This window comes from Natrix helvetica, assembly GCF_964273705.1.
Source record: "Natrix helvetica genome assembly, chromosome: 15".
NCBI classification, from domain to species: domain Eukaryota; kingdom Metazoa; phylum Chordata; class Lepidosauria; order Squamata; family Natricidae; genus Natrix; species Natrix helvetica.
In genome coordinates, this window is record NC_138565.1 from 2814479 (window position 1) to 2826676 (window position 12198).

The 12198-nt window shown below is 48.8% G+C and overlaps 1 protein-coding gene and 1 long non-coding RNA gene across 6 annotated transcripts in view; one reads left to right on the forward strand and one right to left on the reverse strand.

Annotated features, from left to right (window-relative positions):
• Window positions 1-12198, forward strand: part of LOC309399485 — a 338217-nt gene that overhangs the window by 184661 nt on the left and 141358 nt on the right. The window lies entirely within an intron of this gene.
• Window positions 2828-12198, reverse strand: part of GAPVD1 (GTPase activating protein and VPS9 domains 1) — a 29247-nt gene continuing 19876 nt past the window's right edge. For 4 of the 5 annotated variants that reach the window (XM_081967378.1, XM_081967377.1, XM_081967376.1 and 1 more), the window contains 10 exons: window positions 11948-12028; window positions 11486-11608; window positions 11268-11382; window positions 10228-10337; window positions 9136-9295; window positions 8794-8981; window positions 7952-8165; window positions 7137-7209; window positions 5438-5635; window positions 2828-4279 (listed from right to left, as the gene is read on the reverse strand). In XM_081967378.1, coding sequence (XP_081823504.1) covers window positions 4139-4279; window positions 5438-5635; window positions 7137-7209; window positions 7952-8165; window positions 8794-8981; window positions 9136-9295; window positions 10228-10337; window positions 11268-11382; window positions 11486-11608; window positions 11948-12028 — 1403 coding nt within the window. In that variant the 3' untranslated portion in view covers window positions 2828-4138. The remainder of the gene's footprint in view (window positions 4280-5437; window positions 5636-7136; window positions 7210-7951; window positions 8166-8793; window positions 8982-9135; window positions 9296-10227; window positions 10338-11267; window positions 11383-11485; window positions 11609-11947; window positions 12029-12198) is intronic. The other variant, XM_081967375.1, reaches the window with a different exon arrangement.

Consider the following 12198-nt stretch of genomic DNA (forward strand, 5'->3'; position numbering starts at 1 on the left):
TCAAGAGAACTCAATAACACTCGGTGGTCCGTCTTCCAGAGTGCATATTTTTTTCCCTGCTTCTCCCCTCCCCCAAAAGACAAGCGACTCCTGGACATCTCTCTGGGTTTTCTTCCTGAGCTTGTTGGCGCAAGATGCATCTCCCCCTCCCCAAATTCACCCTTCCAGGTATATGATTTAATGAAAGACACAATAAGAAGTGAGACAATTAGGATTTCTGCCTCATTATCATGGTAATCTTATCAGTGGGATAATGAGGTATTAATGGAGATTTAATGTGCCTCTCATAACACAATCCCTTGGAGACAACTCATAAGGAAATTGCCGTAAATCCACTTAATGATAGAAAGGTCCCCCAACGCCATCTTCAAGGGGATGAAAAATGCGGGCGTGGGGCCTCAAGGTCATCTGGCAAGGAAGACCAGGCCAAGATGTGGCAAAAGGACACTCTGTCTGGTTCCCACTTTCTCACAAAAGGCCTTCCTGGTGGCAAGGAATCCCTTCCCCTTTTATCTATTTCGAATGACAGAGTTGGAAGGGACCTTGGAGATCTTCTAGTCCAACCCCCTGCTCAGGCAGGAGACCCTACACCACTACAGACAAATGGATACCCAACGTCATCTTAAAATCTTCCAGTGTTGGGGCATTCACAACTTCTGGAGGCAGGTTGTTCCACCGATTGTTTTAACTGTCAGGAAGTTGCTTCTCTCCTTGATTAGTTTCCATCCGTTGCTTCTTGTTTTGCCTTCAAGTGCTTGGGGGAATAGCTTGACTCCCACTTCTTTGGGGCAACCCCTGAGATATTGGAAGACTGCTATCCTGTCTCCCCTAGTCCTTCTTTTCTATTAAACTAGACATGTCCAGTTCCTGCAACTGTTCTTCATATCTTTCCTTCCCCTTCTGTCTTCCTTCCCTTCGCCTTCTTTCCTTCCTTTTTGCCTTTCTTTCTCTCCCTTTCCTACCCTCCTCTCTTCCTTCCTTCCTTCCTTCCCTCCTTTCCTTCCTCCCCTTCATTTCCCTTCCCTCCTCCCTCTTTCTACTTCCATCCATCCATCCATTCATGGATGGAGTACTTTTCTCGAAATTTCCTTTGAATTTTTCCAAGAAGAAAAGTGCTTAGCCTTGCAGAGAAGGAACTTTTAAATGAAGAGGAAAATTGTTCGTTGTTTTTTTCTATTGTACTTTTTCTATTTTCTATTTCTTGCCTTACGTTTCCATTTCATTCCCGGCTGTTCTGACATTCAGGTGGGAAAATGGAGGCCAGGCGAGGATCGTTTCAGGGCAAAATGTCCTTACTGACGTATAATAAAGTTATAAATTGAATCAAGTCGATAAAATTTAAAAAAAAAACAGATTGCATTGTACTTCTTCTAATAGGGGTTCCTTTTAGATATTAAAAAAAATCATAGAATAAACCGTGGCAAATGTAGAATCTTGGAACTTTTTATGGGGAAAAAGGAAAAAAAATGAAACCATGAATTGGTGTTATTTATAGATCTTTTTAAAATGGAATTTTGTTTGTCACTGTAGAGCAAGAGCTGAGCATAAGTTTTATATGTATTTGCTGTAAAAGAAATTTGATTATTTTGTGTGTTTGTGTGAGAGCGAGCGAGCGTGAACCTTTGTTTCTCTCTGTATTTTTATTTTATTGCATTTGTCGGCGATTTTCCTTCTCTATTCCATCTTCTATTTTCTCTCTTGACTCTTAGTTTTGTTTGGGTTTTTTTTTCCCTTTATAAAATATAATACAAAGTTATAAGAAAAAAGAGCAGAAACGAACCGAGACGTAGTAAGAGGATATGGCCACTAGGTGGTGATCTAAACCCGCCAACCTAACCCAGAGGATTTGATAGCCAAGGATTAAACTGATTTCAAGGGTTAAGCAGACATTTAACCAGGATTCCTGGTGACGATGATGTCACCCTTGCCCTTCCCATTGCATTGCCTTGGCCAATGTAGCCGGCTCCTGCCAATCAAGCACAAAATAGCTGATGCTAAGCGAGACCGTTGTTAAGTGAGTCACTGCTCATTGTTAAGCTAGCAATACGGTTTGCTAAGTGAATCCACCTTCCCCACTGACTCTGCTTGTCAGAAAGTGGCAAAAGGGGATCGTGTCACCCTGGGACACTGCCACCATCATAAATACGAGTCAGTGGCCAAAAGTCCGAATATCGAGTGCCTTGACCATTGGGATTTTGCAACGATAGCTCAGTTTTTTCCGTTAACTTCAAATGGTCTCTAATTGAATTGTTGTAAGTTAAAAGTCAGGGACGCGGTGGCTCAGTGGTTAAGACACTGAGCTTGTCGATCAGAGAGGTTGGCAGTTCGGCGGTTCGAATCCCTAGCGCCGCGTAACGGAGTGAGCTCCTATTACTTGTCCCAGATTCTGCCAATTTAGCAGTTCGAAAGCACGTGAAAAAAGGAAATAGAAAAAATAGGAATCACCTTCGGCGGTTCAGCGGTTCAAATCCCCAGCGCCGCGTAACGGAGTGAGCTCCCGTGACTCGTCCCAGCTTCTGCCAACCTAGCAGTTCGAAAGCAGGTCAAAAATGCAAGTAGGAAAATAGGAGCCACCTTTGGTGGGAAGGGAACAGCGTTCCGTGCGCCTTCGGCGTTGAGTCATGCCGGCCACATGACCACGGAGACGTCTTCGGACAGCGCTGGCTCTTCGGCATTGAAAGGGAGATGAGCACCGCCCCCTAGAGTCGGGAACGACTAGCACAGATGTGCAAAGGGAACCTTTACCTTTAAGTTAAAGTCTTGAGAGACTCAAAACGAAACAGACACGAAGCACCAGATCATTAAAGACTTCCCCCAAACGCCTGTATGGTGTTTTTTTTTTAATAGGAATAATCAAAATATATATTACAGTTTCTGGTTTTCGTCGGGGAGGGGAAAAAAGTTCGTTTGGGATTTGTACAGTATACACAGTCTCCCAGAAGGAAAAAGCAAAGGTTATCGAGACTTTTTCTTTTGTATATAGATATATATATAGATATATATAGATATATGTATATATAAATATATATATATATTACCACTTCTTTGCCGCAATCCCTTTTGTTTCTAACTTCCTGCCTTGTGCAACAGACAAATACTAAAAGGCTCTGTCGAGTTCCGTTTGGAAAAACGAAACGAAAAAAAAAATACCCCCCAAAAAATAATAAGCTAGACCGCTGAGAACTGAGAAAAGAAAACAACCCCCCCCCCCAAAAAAAACACACCTCACTTTGGGTGACTTCCAGTGTTAGTAAATTTTCACATTTCAAAAATAAATACTTGGGCTTTGATCTCCCCTCTCCCTCCAAAAGGGGGAAGGGAGGAAAACAAAATCAGCTTTAAATTGAGTAGGCAGTCGTAAGCATTGATCTGGAGAAAGGTGTCCGATTCGAGTCCGTGGGTCGCCCGAGATCCGCCCTCCGCACAACCACCGACGGCAAAAGAGTTTTCCATTCGTGCGATTTGATCATGATTGAAACGTTTCCCTTTTTGGCGTTTGTTGTTGTTGTTGTTTTGCTTCCTTCGGCTTCGGAGGGGAGGGGGCTCTTCTTCTCACCGCCAAACCCGCCCCGCCCGAAGATGCACGCGAAGCAAAAGATGGCTAAGAAACCTCCGTCTTCTTCGCTCTCTCTCAGCCCAGATTACAAAAATTTAAAAAATAAAATAAAATACTGCGGCTTTATCACTATTCTTATTACTGGAGCAAAGAAAGAGAAATCATCCGAGGAAAACTTATCTCTCTCCGTTGAGAGATTCCCAGTGACCACAGAAAAAAAAAAAGAAGAGAGAGAGGGAGAGAGAGACCTCGGGGAGATTCCAAGATTCCTTATAAAATATGGTCCCCTTTTGGAATCTAGTGCTTAGTTCCTAAACGAAAAAGCAGGAAGGGGGGGGGGGGGGGGGAAAGCCTTTTCTTTTGGATACAAAAATAATAAGAATGAGAAACGCATCCCAGACGTTTTCCGAAGCATCCCTATTAGTTGGATTAATACCGTATTTACACAGAGGGAAGGCGAGAGGCTTCCCTTTCCAATGCTGGCATCTCTCCGGTGGCGACCAGGAGAGAAATAACATTCGTGAGAAGCTTCTACGTGGCCTCGGGGTGTCCCCACCCCCCAAGCAAACGGCCGGGCGTGGCTCACTTGCGTTCATCGATGGTCTTGATGAACTCCACGGCGGCGGTGAACTGCATCCACCAGTACGATTCCTCCCCGGTTAAAGAGTTGGCGTAGAAGCTGCTAATGTACTGGACGGTGGAGAGGAGGCAGGGAGGGTTGGCCTGGGCAGGAAATCAGGAGAGAGTCCCATGGATTAATCAATTAAAAGGGCTTGCTTCCGTCCCTGGAAGGCCACTGGCTTTTCAGGGAACGGTGGGAGGAGGTCAAAGTTCCAGCGGAAGGTATCTCCATGGTCGGGAAGGGGAGGGAGGGAGGAAGGGGGGAGGACGACAACCAACAACCCGCCGCTGTGACTCCATTGGGGAGTGGACAACACTCAAAGCAGAAAGGGGGCGAGGGGGGGGTTCTGCCCTTTTTCTCTTGCAACTTTTCGGGGGGGGGGACAGAGCAGGATGTTGGGGGTGGGATCATGATTTCTTGTTAATGTACAGAGGAGGGAGGGAGGGAGGGAAGGAGGGAGAAAAGGAAGGAAGGAATCTAGTTATGTAAGGAAGGAAAGAAGGGAGGGAGGGAGGGATCTAGTTATGTGAGGCAAGTAGGAAGGAAGGAAGGAAAGAAGGAAGGAAGGAATCTATGTGAGGAAGGAAGGAAGGAAGGAATTCATAAGTGAGAAAGAGGGAAGGAGACAGACAGAGAAAGGAAAGAAGGGTTACGAGAGAAAAATATGGAAGAGAATGAGAAAGATTCCAGCAGCAAGGGAAGGAGGAAGGGAGGAACCTAGTTATAAAGTGAGGAAGGAAGGAAGGAAGGAAGGAAGGAAGGAAGGAAGGAAGGAAGGAAAATGAGAGAGACCGAGAGAGAAAGGAAAGAAAGGTTACGAGAGACAAATATGGAAGAGAAAGATTCCAGCAGCGAGGGAGGGAGGGAGGAATAAAAAAGAAAAGATGAATAGAAAAAGATTCGGAGAGTGAAGTAGACCAGGGATGGAGGATGGGACGAAGGAAGGCTGATCTGACACAAAAGCTTTGTCTAATTAAATGCGACACAGGACAACAAAATAAAGTCCCCCTTTGCAAAACCTTCCCAGGCGAAGAGAAACGGTCCCTTCTCTACCAACACAAACATCCATTAAACCAACCCAGTTTGAACCTTGCGCTGCTGGTTTGAGAGATGGTTCAGTCCTTCCTCCCACTAACCCGCCCCTCAAAAAAAAAACCAAGCCCCCCCCCCCCCCCCAAAAAAAAAAAGACAACCTCTAGGGACTACACCTTGGAAGTTACCTGTGGAGGAGGAACCTCCTTATGGTACCTTCTCCTTACCTTGATGAGGACAAAAACGAGCACGGGGACGAAATCGTCCGCTCCGGGCACCGAGTCTTCGTTGGCCAAACTCAAAAGGTTCATGATGGTCGAACACATCCGCAAGACGCACTGGAGCTTGTCTCGGGGAGTCTTGTAGGCACTGATGGTGCAGATCTCGGCCTGGGCCGATGGCCAGGGGGCTTCCCGCAGGTAGACCTGGGAGGGGAAGGAGGCGTTTGGCTCTTGAGGGACCTCGTCCAAGCGGGTGGAGAAGGTTCCAGATGGAGGGACTTCCAACGCCCGGCATTCTCTGCAACGCCCGTTGGGGAATGCTGGGATTTGGAGTCCCCAGGTCTGAAGGACACCCAGGTTGTCTCAAGGTAGAAAATTATTCTGACCCAGCAGCACGAAGCTGAATTCCCGTCCCGAGAAACCCCCGTTATTGAATTGACAGTGAATTTCTCTCCAGCAAAGTCTTTCCTCTCCCACCATCTTTCAAGGTAGTTCACCATTACCGACCTTGATCGGGCTTGGAGAGTGGCCAGGCTGATATCTTTCAGACTCCATTGCAATACTTGGCCAGAATGCAGGAATGAACTAATGGTCTCCTGCAAGCTCCACTCCCCTTTCTCCCCTCTTTTATTTCCTCTGGGAGAGGCCAGAGGAGGAAAACTCCTTTTATTAATTTGTTGTGAATTCTGCTCATTCACATCCAGCAAAGTCTTTCGAGGGAGGATTTACGGTCACAGACCTTATCTGGCTTGGAGAGCTGCCAGGCCAATCTCTGCAAAACTTGGCAAGGAGCCTCGGAGAGTCACGAACCAATTAAGCGAACTAATGGTCTCCTGCAAACTCCACTCCCATTTTACTCCTCTTTTATTTCCTCTGGGAGGGGCCATTCATCCTCCACCTGTGGCCTTACTCCCAAGTCGACCCCTGTTCTTTAGCTCTTCCCTTCATCTGGCAACTCTGCGCATGCGCACACTGGGAACAGGCTCCAGCTGTTCTTCTGCCTCACTGATGTCTGACTCCAAAGGCAGCTGATAACTGTCAGACGGCTCTGGCCCCCTCTCTGCCCCTGACAGAGATCCCTAGTCCGAGCCTTCCCCAGACTCCAGGACTGGCCCAGGTTCCTCCCCAACATCCTCACTGTCCGAATCTGCTGCCAGCTCTGCTGGCGGGCCACAACCAAAACATCAAGCCACAGGTGGATACCTCTGTAGTCATGTCTTCCCCCAACTATAGACTGTCCTCAACCTATGACCCCAAGGGAGCTGGAAATTTATAACTGCTAAAGAGATAGTTGTTCCGTGAGTTTCATGCCCCATTTTATGCCCATTCTGGCCACCGCTGTTTTAAGTGGATCGCTGCAGTTGTTTAAGTTAGCAATCAGCGAATCGGGCTTCTTCGAATCGGGCTTCTTCTATTTACTTTGCGGGTCAGAAGGTCGCAAAAGGGGACCGCGTGACCCCTTGGGACCATCGTAAGTAGGAGTCAGCTGCCAAGCTCCCGAATTGGGAAAGGTCATAATGCCGAAACACCAGTCGTAAGTCACCAAACGGTCACTAACTATTGTGTTACAACCTGCCAGTCTTCCCCTCTTCCCAACTGGCTGGCTCATTTTTGCACAGGTTTTCATCGCACAAACACACTTCCCCTTGTAGCATAATGGATTCTGCAACCGGAAGGAAGGGATCTTTTTGACATGAGGGATTACCTCTGGGATCTGGAGGGCTTTATGGTTGGCGGTCACCACTTTGGACAATCTCTGGATGTGGTCATGAAGAAGCCTGGCAATAAACGAGAGGAGGAGGAGGAGGAGGAGGAATGTCACTTTGTATTCTCTTTGTTACGTCTCTCCCCAACTCTCCTGGACAACGCAGGCGAGCCTCGTCTTACGACCATCACTTAGAATTTCCACTCCTAAGCAAGGCGGTTGCTAAGGGAGCCACGCCCGATTTTACGACCTTTCCCTCCCCTTGCTGTGAATGTGAAGCAAATCACTGCAGTTCGGTGAATGATAAGGTCGTTAAGCGAAACCCGGCTTCCCTGATTTCATTTTGCTTGTCGGAAGCCAGCTGAGATAGGAGTGGGTGCAGCGGCTTAGGGGTGGAGCTCTCGCCTCCCAATCAGGAGGCCGTGAGTTCGATCCTAGGTAGAGGGTGATATTTCCTCTCTCTGGGAACCACGAGGAGAATGGATCTGCTGAACAAAACTCCCCCCTGGCGACAGGAAGAGCATCCAGCCAATAAACCAAATTCCACCCTGCAAGTGATTTATGGGGTCATTAAATGAAGAGGATGACGATTTCACTACCCAACTAGGTAACATCTTCAGGGCTAGAAATGTCTACAAGGAAACCACCAAGCACGGAGAGCGCCCTTCATTTCAACCCCGAGCTGCAGATATCCTCCTCGGTTGAAACTCAGGCGCGTAGGGTGAGACCACATAGAGTCTCCCCCGAAAAGAGCCCCTCCCCACCTCCGTGTGGGCTGGAGACTCCAAGGAGGAGAAGCCGGCGAGCAGACTCACTGATCCCGCAGGATGTCCCCGTCCTGGTTGGGGTAGAAGGCGAGCTTGAAGATGCGGTTCATGACGCTGCGTTCGATCACCAGCTGGGCGTCCTGCAGCTGCTCCTCGCTGGCGTTCTGCCAGATGACGTCCTGGGCCATCGCCCCGTAGAGGAACTGCAGGAAGTCTTCCACCTGGGCCGTTTTGTCATCCGCCGCCGTCAGCTTCTGGAAATCTTTGGGCAAGGAACAGCCAGGGTCAGCGCTAGCAACAGCCAGTAGATCACAGAAGTCTATCTGGCTGTGTGTTGCGTTATTTTGAGGGGACAGCACATTTACACAGTTATACCAGTTGTCTAGTCACTACTTTACATTGCAGCTGAGTGTCATTTCTTCAGTACATGAAAAGATATCGTTAAATATTGACAAAATGTGAGGGGGTGTACTTGATATACTGTATATTTGCTAGAACTGGGTATGTCTAGTTTAATGGAAAGAAGGACCAGGGGAGACATGATAGCAGTCTTCCGATATCTCAGGGGTTGCCACAAAGAAGAGGGAGTCAAGCTATTCTCCAAGGCACCTGAGAGCAGAACAAGAAGCAATGGGTGGAAACTAATCAAGGAGAGAAGCAATCTAGAACTGAGGTGAAATTTCCTGACAGTTAGAACAATTAATCAGTGGAACAGAAGTTGCCTCCAGAAGTTGTGAATGCCCCAACACTGGAAGTCTTTAAGAAGATGCTGGATAGCCATTTGTCTGAAACGGTATAGGGTTTCCTGCCTAGGCAGGGGGTTGGACTAGAAGGCCTCCAAGGCCCCTTCCAACTCTGCCATTGCATTGTATTGCATTGTAACTCCTCACCCTGAATGAATGCTCGGATCTTGGATTCTTTGCTCTCCAGGAGCAATCGGACGCACACGGTGGTGAAGTAGCGGTTGGCCACTTCCTTGTCCCTCAGGACTCTCTGCAGCAGCCGTTCCAGGTGGGCCTGGGTGGTCTGGAGGCCTTGGCGACAACGGGTCAGGTAGGTGAAGTAAGGGGCCCGTTTCCTGCAACAGACCAAGATGGCAGGCTTGACTTTAGCAAGCTGGATCGTTTTGAGCAGAAGAGACAACGCACGATGCCACTCTCCCCCTCTTCCTCTGCCCATAAGCCTCTGCCCAAAGATCTGTTCTGAAAAGGGGAGACGGAAGGATTTTGAACCTGTAATCCCCAGCGATCGAGGCCAGCAATTTCCGGCACGTCTGGTTGTCAAATCGCCCAACACAGCGCATGGTCTCTTGGAGTTGGGCCATCAGATTCTTGTCCTGGAGGTTGATGGCTTCGGCCAGCTGGACTTTGAGGAAGCAGACGATTTCGTTGTCTGAAAGAAAGAAGGGAGGGAGGAGGAGGAGGGAAGAGAGAGGAGAGGAGAAAGGAGAAAAGGAACAAGATGAGGAGAGGAGAAGAGAGAGAGAGAGAGAAAGGAGAAGAAAGAAAAAAGGAAGCAAGGAGAGGAGAGGAGAGGAGAGGAGAGAAAGGGGAGAGGAGAGGAGAAAGAAAAAAGGAGCAAGGGGAGGAGAGAAGAGAGAGAAAGGGAGAGAGGGGGGGAGGAGAAAGAAAAAAGGAGCAAGGGGAGGAGAGGAGAAGAAAGAAAGGGAAAAGGGGAGAGGAGAGGAGAAAGAAAAAAGGAGCAAAGGGAGGAGAGAAGAGAGAGAAAGGGAGAGAGGGGAGGAGGAGAAAGAAAAAAGGAGCAAGGGGAGGAGAGGAGAGGAGAAGAGAGAAAGGGAAAGGGGAGAGGAGAGGAGAAAGAAAAAAGGAGCAAAGGGAGGAGAGAAGAGAGAGAAAGGGAGAGAGGGGGGGAGGAGAAAGAAAAAAGGAGCAAGGGGAGGAGAGGAGAAGAAAGAAAGGGAAAAGGGGAGAGAAGATGAGAAAGAAAAAAGGAGCAAAGGGAGGAGAGAAGAGAGAGAAAGGGAGAGAGGGGGGGAGGAGAAAGAAAAAAGGAGCAAGGGGAGGAGAGGAGAAGAAAGAAAGGGAAAAGGGGAGAGAAGATGAGAAAGAAAAAAGGAGCAAAAGGAGGAGAGAAGAGAAAGGGAGAGAAGAGAAAGAAAGAAAAGGAGCAAAGGGAGGAGAGGGGAAGAGAGAGAAAGGGAAAGGGGGAGAGAAAATAACAGAGGAGAGGAGAAGAATGAATTGGGGAAAAATGACGCATTAAACACCCAGGGGGTTTCTTTGGGATTGCCGCCCCCCCAAATGGAGCGGGTGAGGGGTGGGCAGGGAGTTAGCCTCCTTTGGGGGAGGGGGCCAGGGCCTCACCTTCGGGGTCCGTGTGATCGGGGAGGCCGTTCCGCGTGGAGTGGGGCAAAACGGGGAAAGCGACGGAGTCAGCGGAGCAGAGGGCCAGGCGCAGCTTCTTCTTGGCGTCCCTGTCAGGAGCAAAAGATGGGCGTGAATAGAGGGCAGGGAGAGGAGGAGGAGGAGGAGGAGGAGGAGGAGGAGGAGGAGGAGGAGGAGGAGGGCTGCGAAAGTGTTCTTCGGCAAGGCAATAGCAGTGAAGAAAAGCTTTGGCGAGTAATTAGTATTTCCTTCCCTCCTTCCCACCTTCTTTGCCTTCCCACCTTCTCTTTCTCCTTCCTTCCTTCCCTTAATTACTTACTTACTACTTCCCTTCCACCTCTCCCTCCTTAGCTCCTTTCCTTCCTTCCTTTTTTCCCCTCCATCTCTCCCTCCCTCCTTCCCTTCTCTTCTCCCTCTCCCTCTCTCCTTCTCTTCCCCTTTCCTTGTTTCCTTCCTTCATTACTTACTACTTCCATTCCACCTCTCCCTCCTTCCATTTCCCCCTCCATCTTTCTCCCTCCCTCTTTCCTTCCTTTCCACTTCTCCCTCCTTCCCTCCCTTCCTTTTTTCCCCTCCATCTCTCCCTCCCTCTTCCCCTCATTTCCTTCCTTCTTTCCTACTTCTCTTTCACCTCCCTTTTTCCGTCCTTCCATTCCTTCCTTTTTTCTCCTCCATCTCTCTCCCTCTTTCCTACCCTTCCACCTCTCCCGCCCTCCCTGCTTTCCTTCCTACTTCCCTTCCATCTCTCCCTTCCTTCCAGATTTCCCTGTGTGCACACACACACACAGACACACAAAACTCCCCCTTTATTCGCTTTCATTCATCCCAAGGTCCTTAAGACCAGCCAAGGAAGGAAACGACCAATGAATCTAACGCAAGAAGAAGAATCAGACCTGCTCCTCTGCCAGGGGCCCTAATTGCGGCCCCCTGCCCACTAAAAAGAAAGCTGAGGGCATCTTCTCCCCCAACCCCCCTCCATGCAATCTCCCCAGGCTGGTGCTTGAGCCCCGCGGAGGCACCTGTAGGAGAAAGTGGAGTCCTGAGGTTGAGCTGTCTGGCTGGCTGAATCTGGCATATCATCGGCCGAAATATTCTGCAAGGCATCGTGAAGGCTCTCGTTGTCCCCAATGGCTTCTGGGGGGAAAAAAAGGGGGGGGATTTGATAGGGTGAGCGTGTCTGGCAGCCCTCTTTCTCCCGCCCGCCTGCCGAAGGGAAGGGGCGAACGGCGACACTCACCAGTGCTGTCATAATTCACGGCGGCCGCCTCGCAAGGGCTGGCACGCTTGATGGCGTTCCTGTACTTGTCCAGAATATCTTCAGCCGCCTGGGCTTGAGTGCTGAGCCGAGGGCCGGAGTCGTCTGACGGATCAAACCAAACAAGTCAAATGTTTCGGTCACCTGGAATCGTTCCAAGGCCTGAATGACCCTGGATCAAGTCTCCTTCCTTTGGCTCTCCAAATTAATAAACAGCTAAACCCAACGTGGGGGGGAAACAAAGAGGATGGCTGGAGATCGAAACACGACACTGAATTATGTCCCCCCCCAAAAAAAATATATATATGAGAAATGTAAGAGAAGGAGAAGCAGAGAGTGTCAGAATATTCGTGAACTTCAGGAACCCGTAATGGGTAGGCTCGTAATTCAAGGGCTGTTTGCAAAATGATAGGAAGGTTAGCAAGAACTGCAGCACCTACAGACCTTGAAGAGAGGGAAATCGGTCGGGCACGAAGTCATCCTTCTCCTTGTCTTGTTTTTCTTTTTTTCTAAACGGAATTTGAGCTGGGAAGTAAGCAGGTAATATATTTTAATGGGTACCAGATCCCTTTTTTTGCATGGAAAGAAAGAAAGAGAAAGGAAGGAAAAAGAAAGAAAGAGAAAGAATGAGAGGGAGGGGAAGGAGAGAGAAGAAAGATGAGAGAGAAGGGAGGGAAGGGGAAGGAAGGGGGAAA